The 15,793-nt window shown below is 48.3% G+C and overlaps 1 protein-coding gene across 8 annotated transcripts in view; it reads left to right on the top strand.

The window, feature by feature from the left end:
• The first annotated feature begins 4,951 nt into the window (after positions 1–4,951).
• Colec11 (collectin subfamily member 11) overlaps positions 4,952–15,793 on the top strand; it is a 34,123-nt gene continuing 23,281 nt past the window's right edge. For 2 of the 8 annotated variants that reach the window (XM_075982090.1, XM_075982086.1), the window contains exons 1-2: positions 7,252–7,400; positions 14,496–14,651. In XM_075982090.1, the coding sequence (XP_075838205.1) occupies positions 14,519–14,651 (133 nt within the window). In that variant the 5' untranslated portion in view covers positions 7,252–7,400; positions 14,496–14,518. Of the gene's footprint in view, positions 5,096–7,251; positions 7,401–8,020; positions 8,172–14,491; positions 14,652–15,793 lie in introns of those variants that run through there. The other 6 variants (XM_075982089.1, XM_075982088.1, XM_075982092.1 and 3 more) reach the window with 6 other exon arrangements.

Raw genomic sequence — 15,793 nt, 5'->3', positions numbered from 1 at the left:
TGAGCAGGTTCTTGCTATAGCACGTCTCCTGGTTTTCGTTTCGTGTAACTCCACATTAGGTTGAGTGGAAACGGCAGTGTCCACAAAAATCAAAGCCTTGAGTGCTAAGGAGGCTCCTAATGTGGATCAGGCGGAAGCTGCAGGTGGAGTAGGCATCCATTGCTAACCTTAAGCGGGTTAGATAAATGCATGGGTGGCTGCCCGTGTGCTGTGTTGGGTCCCTGGCACCGCTTATGTGGAGTTACTTGCTAACTTGAGGCCTGCTAAAAGCTGGCAGGTATCTACCTTCACTGTGGTTCACAGTGAATGTATGAGTAACTCCTGCTGTCTGCCTACTTCTATAGGAGCTGTGGTTATATAGTGTTCCCTTGGCTTCAAGCACCACTTGGTTAGCTCATGGCTCTGCAGTAGAGTCCATCAGTTTAGTGCAGCTTGGTGGTGCGCTCTGGTAGCTGAGAAGGGGTGGTGAATTTGGGGCTAGCCTGGGTTACACAAAAGGCCTCAAGCCAAAAGGAGTGGAGGGTTCACTATGTGGAAAACCAGCTGCTCTTCCTGAGGACCTGGGTTTGATCCTAGTGTTCACATGGAAGTTCAACCATCCATTCCAGGAGATTGATTTTTTTTCTGGCTTGGCACCAGGCATAATGTACACATACAACATACAGGTAAAACACAAATACACAAATTTGATTTTTGTTTTTGTTGTTTTTCTGAGACAGGATTTCTCTGTAGTTTTGGAGCCTGACCTGGCTTGTAGACCAAGCTGGCCTCGAACTTTTTTTTTTTTTTTTTTTTTTTTTTTGCTTTTCGAGACAGGGTTTCTCTGTGGTTTTGGCGCCTGTCCTGGAACTAGCTCTTGTAGACCAGGCTGGTCTCGAACTCACAGATATCCGCCTGCCTCTGCCTCCCAAGTGCTGGGATTAAAGGCATGCCGTCACCGCCTGGCCACAAAATTGATTGTTAAAATAGAAATTGCCAATTGGAACATGCCTGATGAATGTCATGAAGGACTTGGTGTTGCTATAAACCTAGAAGCTGAGGTGAACAGTATGTTTAGCTGCGCATTATCCTGGGACCAGCCTGATGGGGCAGATCCACTTAGAGTTTAGAAAGTGAGTTATTCAGGGTTTGGCTAGAGCAGATTCTCATTCCTCCAATTTAGGGGGTACTGTCCTTTCAAGCAGCTGTGAAGAGGTTTGGGTTATTAAGTGGGAATTTTAAGTAAGAATTGGAGATATTGGATGTTCTCAAAAGTTCTCAGTTGATGTAAAGTCGGCAGGGGTTTCCAGTCATGTTGGAGCAGTGTACCTTTGCTGCATGAGCCGTCATGCCCAGCTTTGCAAATAAGTATCCCTCTAACCAATGCTGGCCTTGGATTTAAGATTCTTTTGTTTGCCTCCTATATGCTGGGATTACAATTAGCTCCCAGCATAGAATTTACAACCCTTTAATGCTTGTAGTCCCAGTGTGTGGGAGGTAGAGGCAGAAAAACCAGAAGTTCAAAATTCTCTCCCAAGTGTTTGAGTTTGAGACTGATTTAGATTAGACCTTGAAGCTCTCATACTGCGGTGGCACACATTTAATCCCATCACTCTGGAGGCAGAGCAGATGATCTCTGGTCTCCAGTCTGGTCTACACGAGTTTTAAGCCAGCAGGCTCCATAGTGGGATCCTTTTCAGCTATAGTGACTTGAGAGCAATAATTAGCTTCTTAACTGGTAGTCATTAAGTTGCTGTCAGTTTTTCAAAGCTAATTATGTTAAAAAAGCAGTCTCTTTAGTCAGGCGATGGTGGCGCACGCCTTTAATCCCTGCATTTGGGAGGCAGAGGCAGGCGGATCTCTGAGTTCAAGACCAGCCTGGTCTACAAAGTGAGTTCCAGGAGAGCCAGGGCTGTTAAACAGAGTAAACTCTGTCTCAAAAAAGCAAACAAAAAGGCCAGTATCTTTAAATACCAGCACTTGAGAGGCAGGCAGATTTCTGTGGGTTTGAGGACAACTGGAGCTACATAGTGAGACCCTGTCTCAGCCAAAACAAAACTATAGTATTTAAACAAAAAGGCTCAGGTGCTATTACTACTTTAATCAAAACTTTTTAAAAGCTGGGTTTGGTGGCTCTTGCCTTTTATTCCAGCACAGGAGGCAGAGGCAGGCAGATCTTAGTCTGAGGCCGGTCTAGTCTGCGCAGAGAAGCCCTGTCTCAACGCCCCCCTATCCTAAAAAAACAAAACTGTCTTGCCTGTGATGTGTTCATGCCATGGGGTTTGTGTGAAGTCAGGCCAACTGTGGACTGGTACTTTCTTCACATGGGTCAGTTTGTCTTACCCAAAACTGTTTTGCTTGCTGAGTCATCTTTCTGGCTTATAATTTTTGTTTTGTTTGAGACAAGGACTCTAAAGATGAGGCTGACCTTGAATTCACATAATCCATGTCCATAGCACTGATTAATTTTATTACTGGTGGTTATGTTAATATAAAGCACAGGTTTAGCATACAGAGAACCCTAGGTTTGCTGGGCAGTGGTGGCACACACCTTTAATCCCAGCACTCGGGAGGCAGAGGCAGGTGGATCTCTGTGAGTTTGAGGCTAGCCTGGTCTACAAAGCTAGTTCCAGGACAGGCTCCAAAGCTACATAGAAACCCAAACCAAACAAAAACCCTAGGTTTGATTCCCAGCATACCTCCCCACAACCAAAGGTTGAAATGTCACAAGTAAAGAGTTTTAGGAACAAATCTAATGGAGGTTTTGACCAAAAAAAGGTGTGTGTGAGGATGTGCATAGGATCCTCGTTCTATTCCCCACACTTAGAGGGTGGCTCATGTGTTTCAGGGATCTGACTTCTAGCCTCTGGGGCCACCAGTCATACACATTGAGGGCCCTGGACATAAATGAAGGCAAACACTCAAAAGAAAAATCTTTAGAAAAGACATAGCTGGGTTCTTTTTTGGTTTTTCGAGACAGAGTTTCTCTAGCTTTGGAGCCTATCCTGGAACTAGCACTTGTAGACCAGGCTGGCCTCGAACTCACAGAGATCCACCTGCCTCTGCCTCCCAAGTGCTGGGATTAAAGGCGTGCATCACCACCACCTGCCAGGCTACTTGGTTCTTTACTGCCCAGCAAGAACCTCAGGAGTTACTTGATAGGGTTCAAGATACTTTAGAAGGCAATATGAAGTGCAGTTATCCCAATAACACTTGAAGTCAAAGAAACATGAGGGAAGGGGTCATGAAGCCCCACCCCTCCTCCTTGGGCTTCTGACAATTAGCAGTTGGTTGGGTATGGGGAGGTTGCTGGGTACAAGGAGGCTTCAGTTCTGCAGCCACTAGTAAGTTCCCATGCTCCATGCACAGTACCACCCCCGCATGTGCTAACAGCCATAATTAAACTCTACATTTAGAGACAGATTAGAGAGACGGTGTCCGGGCTAGTTCTTGTCATCTGAAAGGAAATACGAGAATGTCTCCGTAAGATCCAACTGTAGAGCGTTTGTTTGTTTTCAAGATGAATTCTATGTGTCTAGCCCTGGCTGTTCTGGACCTTGCTCCGTAGACCAGGCTGACCTCGAACTTACAGAGATCTGCCTGCCTCTGTGTCCCGAGTGCTGGGTTGAAAGGCATGCACCACTACCGCCTGGGTGAAATCTAAAATATTTTTAAAAACAAGCCTACCAACTTACTCAGTATACTTTTAGGAGTAACTTAAATCGCTGCTTTTCTAACCACCTTGAGAAGGCTTGCTTTTTTACCTCACTGGATGGCCAAGCTCTCCGAGATGACTTGAAGGGACAGTGGAGTCTGTGTCAGACAGTGGCCACCTTACAGCTGCCCTCCATGCTCATTTTAGTTTGACTTTCTGGCCGTATGAGGAAGCCACACTGTGATTTGTGACGGCTCTGATCATTCCGGCATGTTTATACGACTGCTCTATTTCCTAGCGGTCACTGGTTGAGTGGCGGTTCTGCTATGGACAGACACTGTACCCAGCAGGTCCTCTCTTGTGTCCCATCAGTCTGTTGATTCTTCCCCAGGGCTTTAGAGCAGCTAAACAAGTAGGTTAGCATGGCTGGCTTTTGAGGCTTGAAGTGGAAGACCAGTCACAACCAATACGGGGCTGCTGACATACTGGGGCAGACTCAGCAATATCCCGACATCCACTGAGAGGCTGGCCACGGTTTCTTAAGTGTCTCTGGCCCAGCCACCCCAGCCTTGAGAACATATTACAAATGAGCATTCTGGGATCTCTACACTCAAACTATCAGTTCACAAACCCTAGGGTCTAGAGCTGGAGAGATGGCTCAGTGGTTAAGAACATATGATACCCTTGCAGAGAACTGATCTTGGTACCAGTACTCACATGGCAGCTCACAAATATACAAAGTTCTGTATCTCCAGTTCTAGGGGTTCTGATCCCCTCTTTCTGACTTCTGAATGTAGGCACCACCAGTGCAGGCTCCTTGTGAGAACCTCTGGGCAGGCCCTCTGGACATCTGATGGTGGCCTGTTATGGCCACTTTCCCGTGTCACTATCATGTAAATGGTGCCATCCAGAATCTTAACACTGGGTAAATGCGTTAAATGGCTAAGTAGTCAAGACCTTTTAACTACTTGGCAAGAAGAGAGGTTTCCAGTGCCTCACTGTGGTCTCTGCTCCATATCCCAGAGGGACTAGGCTTAGGATAGTATAGTCATCCAAGTGCTGTGCACTCTCTGGAAACTCAGGCGCTCCCAGCGAGTGATGAGAGCCTTTGGGGAGGTGGTAGTGGGGAATGTCCTGATGGACAAAGTGTCCCACAGATACGGCAGCACGTCCGGTGTGACCCCCCAGGGAAGTTTCCCAGCCGGAGCAGAGTGGGTTTCATGTGACTCCTGTATGCAAACTCCACGGTTATCTCGGAGAGATGTAAACACTCACTGGACATGGGCCAGTCTTGTTCTGGCCGGGAAGGGGATGATCTGCGGGGTCAGAGCTCCCAGGCGAATGACTCTAACCCTGTGCTGGGTGCTGTCAGGGCAGAGAAGAGGAAAACAGTGGCTTGCTTCCAGGGCAGGAGTGGCCATTGCTTCCTGGTGACTTTTGACACTAGTTTGTGGCTCCAAGGTAAGCTTATAATACCAAAGTTCTAACTCACAACCTATTCATTCAATCTAGGCAAGTTAAATTACCACTGTTTTTGTAATGGGGAGTATTTTGCTGGTATTTTTTTAAAATTCTTTTTTGTTTTTTTAGAGACAGTTTCTCTGTTTATCTCTGACTGTCCTGGAACTCACTCTGTAAACCAGACTGACCTCGAACTCACAGAAATCTGCCTGCCTTTGCCTCCCTGAGTGCTGGGATTAAAGGCATGTGCCACCACCACCTGGCTTTTGTTGGCACTTTTAAAAAAGTCCTCAGGATGGCTTGGGGAAATAGATTAGTTGATGGATAGTGTCTGCCTGGCATGTACAGGGTCCTGAGCTCAATCCCTGGAACCTGGGCAAGGCTGAAGATTTGGAAGTGGTGGTTCATGTTATCCCAGCACTAAGAGACATTTGGGAGGCAGAGGCAAGCAGATCTCTGAGTCTGAAGGTAGTTTGGTCTCCAAAGCAACTTCCAGAACAGCCAGGGTTGCACAGAGAAACTGTCTCAAATGCCCCTCCTCCCCCTCAAAAAGGTCCTTAGGCTTTCTGGGCTCTCTATCGCCTTAGGGCAGGTGGGGGTGTCTGCCAGTTTGCAGGGACAGGTTATAGGAGGGACTCTTGGCTCTGTGTACTGTGAACTTTGGAGATGTGAACAGGGCCATTTCTATAAGTGTGAGGGCAGTTTGAGCTACATGAGAGTCTGCCTCAGAAGCAAAACATAATTTTAAAAAGTTAAGCTTTCTTTGGAGGTGATCATAGATTCTCATGCAGTTGTAGAAGGTAATCCAGTTTTTCTGAGCCCAACTTCCCCAGTGGAAGGTCCGGCACAGTACTACAGCCCAGATTCCAGCGTGAGCAGGCAAGTCAAGTCACCTTTATTTATTTATTTATATTTATTTATTTTGGTTTTTTGAGACAGTTTCTCTGCGTAACAGCCCTAGCTGTCCTTGAACTAGCTCTTTTAGACCAGGCAGGCCTCAAACTCACAGAGATCCGCCTGCCTCTGCCTCCCAAGTGCTGGGATTAAAGGCATGCGCCACCACCGCCCCCGCAAGTCAAGTGCTTGAGACCCAGTGCCCTGGCCAACAATGATCTGTCCTTGATTTTTATAGTTTTATCACTTTTTTTTTCTTTTTGAGACAGGGCTTCTCTGTGTAGTGCTGACTGTCTTGGGCTCACTCCATAGACCAGACTGGCCTCAAACACACAGAGAATCACCTGCCTCTACCTCTGAGTGCTGGAAATAGAGGTGCGGGCCACCATCACCAGGCTACATAGACCAGACTGGCCTCAAACACACAGAGAATCACCTGCCTCTACCTCTGAGTACTGGAATTAGAGGTGCGGGCCACCACCACCAGGCTAGTTTTGTCACTTTGAGAGTATTGTATGAATGGGATGTGAGGGTAATACAGCTGCAGTATCATTCACCCCATCGATCACGAAGAAGCTGCTTTGGCTGGTCCAGCTTCCATGCATGAATTCATGCACCTACCCTGAAGCTGCATGTCTGTGGGAGACCTTCCCCGATGGGGGAGGACTATTGTCCCTTTGAGCAGGTTCGAATGGCTGTGCTGAGCCTCCAAACAGGCTCTCAGGAGTATTTTAAAGATGGAACTGTGCAGTGAGTGACTCATGGAGTCTGCTTTGCCACGCACAGAACCCTTGGCCGTTTCTCCAAGTTGTGGTAATATCTTGTTTTAGTGTATGCCTGTAAGCAGGCACCTATGTGTGGCAGAGGTTCATGTCAGCTATCGCCCGGCTCCCTCATTACTCTCCAGCTTGTTTGTTTTTATTTATTTGATTTGAGACACAATCTTACTATGTACTTCTGGCTGTCCTGAAACCTGCTACACTGTGCAAGCTGGCCTCCAACTCACAGCAATTCTCCTGCTTCAGTCTTCAGAACGCAGAGTATTCACCACCATGTTCAGCTTATGTTACTTATTTGAAGAAAAAGACACAGGACAGAAAACCAAAACCTAGGCAGAATGTTTGGGGTGGGGGTTGGCTGGGGTCTCCAGGCACCCAGCCTGGCAGCAGGGGCCGTGTTCCCACACTCCTCAGAGTCCTGCAGGACAGCTGATGGGTCAGGCAGGAAGCTCTTACAGATAAGACTGCAGCCTCCAGCAGAGTCGCTGGGCTGTCTGACAGCCCAGGCACGGGTTCCCTCTGAGTTGGACTGCAGCTGCTCTCTGTAAATAAGCAGCCATGAGGCTCCTTGAAGCAGTATCTCTGCTAGCCGGGGACCGTCAGGACAGCACCTTCGCCTAGTGTGCATCCAGGTAGGAGATGCTGCCCCAGGACACCAGGCCAGGATTGGACAGGTGTCGAGGCACAGACAGGAGGGCAAATTGCCAAACAGGACTGGAGGGTAGATTCAGGCTTTGGAATTTGGCAAGGTGGGACTCGGCCTCAGATCCAAGCATACTGGAGTTGGTCCATAAGCCAGACACTCAAGTTCCAGAGTTTGTTTAGCTCAGTAGTTAATGGAGGAATCTTTGAGAGACCAATAGAGGCAGATTCTGATAGATGATAGAATTACAGACACTTAGGTTACTCGGTGCCCAGAGCTTGGAGTGATCATTTCTAACTCCAGTGGGGGAGGAACATACCCTAGACTATTGCTGAGCAGCACTTATGGCCTGACAGCTTAGCGAGCCCTGCTCAGAGACCTATAGCTCAAAGGCACACCCAGCAGTGGGTCTCAGGTGGAGGGGGTGGCAGGGAGGAAGGGACATTTCCCTCAGGGGAGCCATCTAACAGTGGGCATCGGGTCTCCCAGCGCTGGACAGGGGAGCAAATCAAAAGGTCAGTCGCTTGAGCTCTGACGCCCGGCTTCGGCACTGTTTGTGTCCGAGTGGCCCCAGGTGGCAGCCCCGCATTGAAATGGTTGCATCCTTAGGCCATTGCGTGGCACAATGGGGCTCGATTTGATGATTAATCCTGCCTGGGAGAGCAGAGCTCCAAGCTTCCACATTTAGTTTCATCTCCAGTTCTGAGACATCTGTGCCAGAGAAGAAAGAACAAACAGATCACTCCTCACTATCGGGTTGGTAAGATCCTCTCTGTAGCCTCTTGGTGGGGGTGGCAGTGTCAGAGAAGGACAGAGAAGGCTTCCAAACAATGGTGCTGTTCCCAGCAGGCAGTTCAGGGTCTGTGAGATCCAGGGCTCCACTGTAGGTGTTTAATGGACATGTCAATTTGTGTGTTTGGCAGTACAATTCCTGTGTTTCTCCCTGCCTGCTCCCAGCACGCTTTTTTTTTTTTTTTTTTTTTTTTTTTTTTTGTGGTTTTTCAAGAGAGGGTTTCTCTGTAGCTTTGGAGCCTGTCCTGGAACTAGCTCTCGTAGACCAGGCTGACCTCGAACTCACAGAGATCTGCCAATCTCTGCCTCCCAAGTGTTGGGATTAAAGGCGTGCGTCACCGACGCCCGGCTCCCAGTTTATTCTTCCGTGTTTCTTTTCGTTTCTTTTGAGAATTCCACATTTAATCTCTCCCCAGAAAGCTGTCTCTTTGATGGAATTGGGGCCTTAGTCTTTGGGCCCCGGCTGAGAGATAAGGATGTTGTTTTTAAAAAGATTTCAGGACTGCAGCATAGGCTCCGTTTATAAAACCAAATTCCTTTCCTGGGAGGCAGCTGGCTGGGACACAGACCAGCTTCCTGGTGGGCATGGTACGTCCCCATGTGCCCACCTGCCCTGTTCTGGAGCAGGACTGGGGCAGGAATCGGAACTGGAGGCCCAAACACATCCCCTAGCTCAAAGGAAACTGACAGTAAAGGCACACAGGCAGGAGAGTCAGCGAGAGTGTTTTTTGTACCTCTGCTCTCTCTGCTTGCCTGCTGTGGCCTGACCTTCTGTCATGGGAGAGTAAGGGCTGACTGTCCTGCTGGATGCCTGCTCTCTCTGGAGGAACATTTTGTTTTCATTTTTGTTTATGTTTTCTTTCAAGACAGGGTTTCTCTGTGGAGCCCTGGCTGTCCTGGAACTCATTCTGTAGACCAGGCTGGCCTTTGAGCTCACAGGGACCCACCTGCCTCTGCCTCCTGGGTGCACACCACCACCCAGCAACATTTGTTTCTGTGGAATACATTGCTGTGCCATCTTGGGAGCACCGAGCAAACCAGAAACACAAAAACAGTTTTTAATCCAACGAATTGGGTGCAACAAGGATTATTTGCTTTTTCCCCTCTTTTCTTTAAAGATATTATTATTTTGATTTTTCGGGATAGGGTCTCATTATGCAGCCTTGATTGGTCTCAAACCCACAGGAATCCTCTTCGCCTCCCACGTACTTGGATGAAAACCATGGGCCACCATCTCCAGCCTTTTAAATCATTTGAAATTATGTATATGTGCCTGTGTCTGTCTGTGAGAGTGTGTGCAAGTGCCAGGGAAGACCAGAGGCACAGATCTCCTTAGTTACAGGCAGTTGTGAGCACGCGAGTGCTGAGAAACACACTCAGGTCCTCTGCAAGAGCAGAAGTGTTTTAACCATTGAGCCCTCTTCACAGCTCCCCTTTTCTGCCCGATGAAATGGAATCTTACTATGTAGTCCTGGCTAGCCAGTGGCCTGAAACTCACTGTTGGAGCCCAGGCTGGCCTTGAACTTACGAGCTGCATAATTCTGCCTGTCTAAGCTCTGGGGTGACCAATGTCCTCATTATACATGGCCAATTATTGCCTTTGCAGCTGAGTGCTGTAGAGGTAAGATCACTGCAGGAGAGTATGCTCACCCACAGGTTTTGCCATCCCCTGTTTCTTAAATTGCTGGGAATTTCAGGACAGTAACAACAGAGCGATAACCCAAGTGTGACAACCTCTGGCCTGCAGAGGTCCATGGAAGCTTAGCATCGCATTTCTCATACATTTATGAACACACCCATGTGTAAGTAACTCTTAAAAATGAGAAGCTGGGCCGGGCGGTGGTGGCGCACGCCTTTAATCCCAGCACTCGGGAGGCAGAGGCAGGCGGATCTCTGTGAGTTCGAGACCAGCCTGGTCTACAAGAGCTAGTTCCAGGACAGGCTCCAAAACCACAGAGAAACCCTGTCTCGAAAAACCAAAAAAAAAAAAAAAAATGAGAAGCTGGGGGGCTGGAGAAGTCCTGAGTTCAACTCCCAGCAACCACATGGTGGTTCCCAACCATCTCTAGTGGGATCTGATGCTCCATCTGGCATAAAGTCAGGTATGCTGATACAGCACTTATGCATAAAATAAATAAATAAATCTTAAAAAAAAAATGAGAAGTTGGAAGGGAGTTGAAACAATGTCGCCAGCAAATTCCTGCTGGAGCCTAGCAGTGACTACACTGAAGAGTGTGCTATGTCCGCTGATGCTCTCCATGGTGATTTTCCTTAGCTGTGTGTGTGTATGTGTGTATATGCGTGTGAGCATGTGTGTATGCGTTTGTGCATGTGTGTGCACATGTGTGTGTATGTGTTCTCACCCCTGGCAAGCCCAGCTGTGTGTGCCCTTCTTTGCTCCCGTTTTGTAGTCTGCCTTGATTTGTTTTTCTTCTTCATGAAAGCAGAAACTTGGTGGGCTACAGTGCTTTCTCCGCCCATCGTTTCACCATAGTTCTCCCGCGTGTTGTCAAGCTTTCTGTGCTGTTGTCTCTCACAGTTTTGAACATTTGACTATCGCAGTTGCGGGCGTCTCATTAACTTCTGATGGCCATGGCTCTCCCTCTTTCCCATCAACCTGCAAACATGGATGGACATGCAGAGGGCTGGCAACCTTGCCAGTCACCAACAGCCCAGTGACCCAGAGTGTGGGTGGGTGGGAATGAATGGGAGGTGGGTCTCAAACTCCAGCCTCAAAGGACAGAGCAGCATTGAGATCAACAAAGTCTGTGCTCTGCAGGCTCAGGCTTTGTCTTTGCGGTTTGAGCTGTGCAGGGCCTTCCTTCCTTGAGCCCTTGAATGTGAGGTTGGCTTTCCATTTTATGCCTCTGGACTTTCAGCCAGGTCCCAAGGTCAAGGTCAGTGAGTGCAATCCTCTTGGTTTACACCCAAAATGTTATACCTTTCAATCCTACGCTCCACCATCCTTTAAGTCTCGCCTCTGCTTATACTTTACCCTTCAGTCCTACCCCTCCTTAAGCCTCACTCTGCTTATGCTGTACCGTCCAGTCCTGTGCTCCCTCATCCTTCAGCCCCCCCTTTGCTTAGGCGGGAAGTCAGCATCTAGTGTCACCAAGCCTTTCTTCTGTTGTCCCTTGTGGGTACTTGAGTTGAAAGAGGAGTTTCTGATGGCTTCCCTTCACACAGCAGGGACAGGAGATTCTCATCACCAGGTGCAGCTTTCCATGGTCTGACACGATAGCAGCAGGGTGTCTGGATATCTTAACTTTGCCACTCATTTTGGAGAGAATCCTTCCCTAGAGGCAAATCTATCAGGAGCTTGGTGTTACTAAAATGAGTGTCAGCATAGCCAGATAGGGGGTCTCTGTAGACTACAAAGGCTCCTGGGATGTGGTTTGTGCCCCCACTCCCTGGGCTTCTCTATGGGGGGGACACAGCAGGATGATCTCACTGGCTGTGTATATGGGCCCCTTGCTTCTGAGGGCTAGATGGCTGGAGTCAGGGAAGGATGCAGAACGTCTTTATCTTTAAGTTGGGCAAGTTAAACCATTGCTCCATCCACCCAGTTTGTTGCCTGCTAGTCATGGGAGCTTCACGGCTTTCTTTGGCCGGAAAGTCAAATCTAGCCCCTCCCCTTCATCCATATCTGCTCCCCCACCCCAGCACTGTTCTCCAGGGATGGTAGCAGGCTGGCCATTTCCTCGAATTTCTCATAGAATCCAGTGAAAATCAATCAAGTTTGCCTCTGCAATACACCCCAGCAATACTTTCCTTCTCTGCCTCTGCCACGGCCTCTCCACATCTTGCTAACTGCACACTGTAGTATCCTCTGTCTGGTCTCCTCACTTCCTTTTTCTTGTTTGTTTGTTCTTTGGCCTTTCGAAATGGTTTCTTCATAGCTTTGGAGCCTGTCCTGGCACTCACTCTGTAGAGCAGGCTGACCTCGAACTCACAGAGATCCGCCTGTCTACGTCTCCTGAATGTTGGGATTAAAGGCGTGAACCACCATTGTCCTGCTTGTTTTGTTTTTTGAGATGAAGGTCTCACATGGGGCTTGAGAGATGGCTCAGTGGTTAAGAGCACTTGCCGTTCTTCTAGAGGTCCTGAGTTCAATTCCCAGCAATCACATGATGGCTCACAACCCTCTGTAATGAGATCTGGTGCCCTCTTTTGACCTGCAGGTATGCATGCAGGCAGAACACTGTATACATGATAAATATACAGAAATAAATAAATCTTTAAAAAAATAAGAGAGACAGGGTCTCACTCTGCAGCATTGGCTGTTCTGGAACTAACTCTGTAGACCAGGTTGACCTTGAGCTCACAGAGATCTGTCCAGCCTCTGCCACACAAATGCTGGGGATTAAAGGCGTGCTCCACCACACCCTGAGTCTCACTTCCATCCTTATTCCAATAAATATGGTCTCCAAAGAAGAGCCAAGTGGCCCTTTATTTTTTTTTATTTTTTTAAATAAATATTTATTTATTTATGTGCATTGGTGATTTGCCATGGGTGTTGGGTCCCCTGGAACTAGAATTATAGACAGTTGTGAGCTGCCATGTGGGTGCTTGGAATCGAACTCGAGACCTCTGGAAGAGCAGTCAGTGCTCTTATCCGCTGAGCCATCTCTCCAGCCCCCAAGTGGCCCTTTATAAAGCCAGGCCCCTAGCTGGGTGGTGGTGGCACACACCTTTAATCCCTGCACTTGGGAGGCAGAGGCAGGCAGCGGATCTCTGTGAATTCGAGGTCTGCCTGGTCTATAAGAGCTAGTTCCAGGACAGGCTCTAAAGCTACAGAGAAACCCTGTCTCAAAAAACAAACAAAAAATAAAGCCATGTCCTGATCAAAAGCCTCCTTGTTTTGAGGAACTCTCAAAGGTTTCACAGCACTAGATCTGAGTCTTCACTCTGTTCAGGGCTTTTTCCTCCTTTATGTTCAACAGGCCAGGCAGCTTCTCCCCAAGCTCCATCAAGAGGCTGCAACCTCTTGATGCTTCACCAGGGAGGCTACTCCTGACCCCTGTCTCTAGATAGCAGCACCTGCATGCCCAGGCCCCTGATCCCTGGGGAAGATGGCTCTTCTCTGCTCCTTCTGGTTTTATCTGTCCACCCTTTTGTCTCTTTTAAAAAAGGTTTATTTATTTTTGTATGTGTGCATACCTGCATGTGTATAGGCACACTAGGTGTGTAGAGTGCTCATAGAAGGTGAAGAGGCATTGGGTCTCACTGGAACCAGAGCTACAGGTGGTTGTGCACCACCATGGGGATCCTGAGAACTAAACCCAGGCCTTCTGTAAGTGCAGCAAATATTCTTAACCACTGAACCATCTCTCCTGGCCCTCACTGTCTTCTTTGACTGGAAAGGAACTTCAGTTCTTTCTACACCCTAGCACCTGGAACTGTGCCTGGCAGAAGGTTGGCACCTGGAAATATTGCTGAGTGGTTGGCTGACCCAGGGGATAGGTGCCAGGAAGCACCAGAGGCCTTCTGGGATGAATAATTGTGTGGTTATTGCTATAATTACTATTGTGTGGTTCTGATGCTCCAAGGAGAACCCCCTACCTCAGCTTCCAGGCCCAGCTTCCCTTCTTGCTTTTTATATATCTTTTATATATCTTTCTTCCTTTCTTCCTCTTCTTCCTCCTCCTCTTCTTCTTCTTTTCCTCCTTCTCCTTCTTCTTCTTCTTTTTAGGTTTTTCAAGACAGGGTTTCTCTGTAGCTTTGGAGCCTGTCCTGGAACTAGCTCTGTAGACCAGGCTGGCCTCGAACTCACAGATCCGCATGTCTCTGCCTCCTGAGTGCTGGGATTAAAGGCATGAGCCACGACCGCCTAGCTCTCCCTTTCTTCTTGCTACTACTGTTGGCCTTTTTTATTCTCTTTCTTCTCTGCTTTCGAGCCATCCAGTGTGGACCCCTCTTTGCATAGGGCCATCCCCTCTTAGACACGCTCCAAGCTCTGCAGGACAGTCACGTCTTACATAGGAGCCTTTGCCGTCTTTGGGCCCCAGTCTCTGCCATTAGGATGAGATGAGCCTCTTGGGCAGGCCTTGTGCTCAGTGACTTGTTCTGAGGAAGGCTGGACAGTGCGAGTGACCTTTCGCAAAGGCTTTGGGAAAGTGTTCTGGGCACATGTGGTGCCCTAGCTGCTGGGAAACTTCCGAGGCTCTCAGTGGAGGTTGGTAATTGGTATGTAAGCGAGCCAGCGAGAGAGGGGAGTGTACGCAGGGGCCCGCTGTTTGCAAAGCGCTGTCTGTGTCAGATCCTGTCACTGTTTATGTCTTCCTTCTTCCAGGAGTCAGTGTCCTGCCCGCGCTCATGATGACGAGGGACCTGGCTCTTGCAGGCATGCTGATTAGCTTGGCTTTCCTGTCACTGCCGCCATCTGGATGTCCTCAGCAGACCACAGAGGACGCCTGCTCTGTGCAGATTCTTGTCCCCGGCCTCAAAGGTAATGGTTCTTCTGCTGCTCTGGTGTTGCGCTGGTCACTCCTCCGGGTGTCTCAGTCTCCTGCATGGCCTGGTACTTCAGCACAAACTCACAGAGGATGGCTCTGTTCCAGCGGCATCCTGGGAAATCTGCCCATCTGTTGAGTTTGGGATTTCCTGACAATAAGACCAAGGTTCCATGACATTTAAACCTTTTCTCACCAAGGAATTGCGGATTTCTCATCAGTGATGTGTATGCAACACAGACTGCTCTTCAGGAGCCTTGTGTGAAGGTCTGGCTCATGTGATCTTCTCCAGCATGAGCCAGAGGACTGAGGTCAGCCAGCCTCTTTCCTGCTATATGATGCTACAGTGTTTACAAAGTCTGCTTGCAGGCACATTTGCAGATAGATCAATAGTCCAGGGATGCCTGTGGTTTTTCTTCAATCCACAATGAGTCTGTCAAACTAGTCCATGTTCTGCATGAAAATGACAGACACATGCCTTCATAGTTGGGTCAGATATTATCAAAGCATGACCTGGATGAAAACTTTATGTTCACAGATTGAGATCTGACTCGAGAGGGCACAACTGGTAAATTATTTTTACAACCGAAGAGAAAGCAGTGCTATCGATGGTGGAAAATGAGATGGCAGTTGAAATGTCAACCTGTTCTGATAAAAAGATGGCTCATCAGAACTCCTCAGAGGGCCACATAACTGGGCTCTCTGTGGTTTGCTCATCACCCTAGGTAACTAGTCCCCCACCCCACTGAGTTTTGAGCAGTTCTGGGAACATCTTTGATCTTGACAGTCACTCAGGGTTTTACTCTAAGGCCTCCAGGAACAGCTAGACATAGAGTCAAGCTTCCAGGGAAGGTCTCCATTGACTTGGGTGTGGTCCATTGGAGGCAGAGCTCAAAAATATATTTGAGACAAATGGTCTCACTATGAAATTCTGGCTAGCTGGAAACTTCCTATGCAGAATATCCTGGATTAAACTCCTAGGACTCTGCCTGCCTCTGCCTCCTGAGTGCTGAGATCAAGGTGGGTACCATCACTGTAGACAGAGAGAGACTGCTTGTTGGTTTCCTGGCTACTCAGACCTGAATAATAACACAGAAACTATATTAATTACAACACTGTTGGGCCAATGACATTAGTG

This window comes from Microtus pennsylvanicus, chromosome 8, assembly GCF_037038515.1.
Source record: "Microtus pennsylvanicus isolate mMicPen1 chromosome 8, mMicPen1.hap1, whole genome shotgun sequence".
NCBI classification, from domain to species: domain Eukaryota; kingdom Metazoa; phylum Chordata; class Mammalia; order Rodentia; family Cricetidae; genus Microtus; species Microtus pennsylvanicus.
Note: the sequence above shows the minus strand (reverse complement) of the source record. Positions and strands in the feature narration are given on the sequence as shown.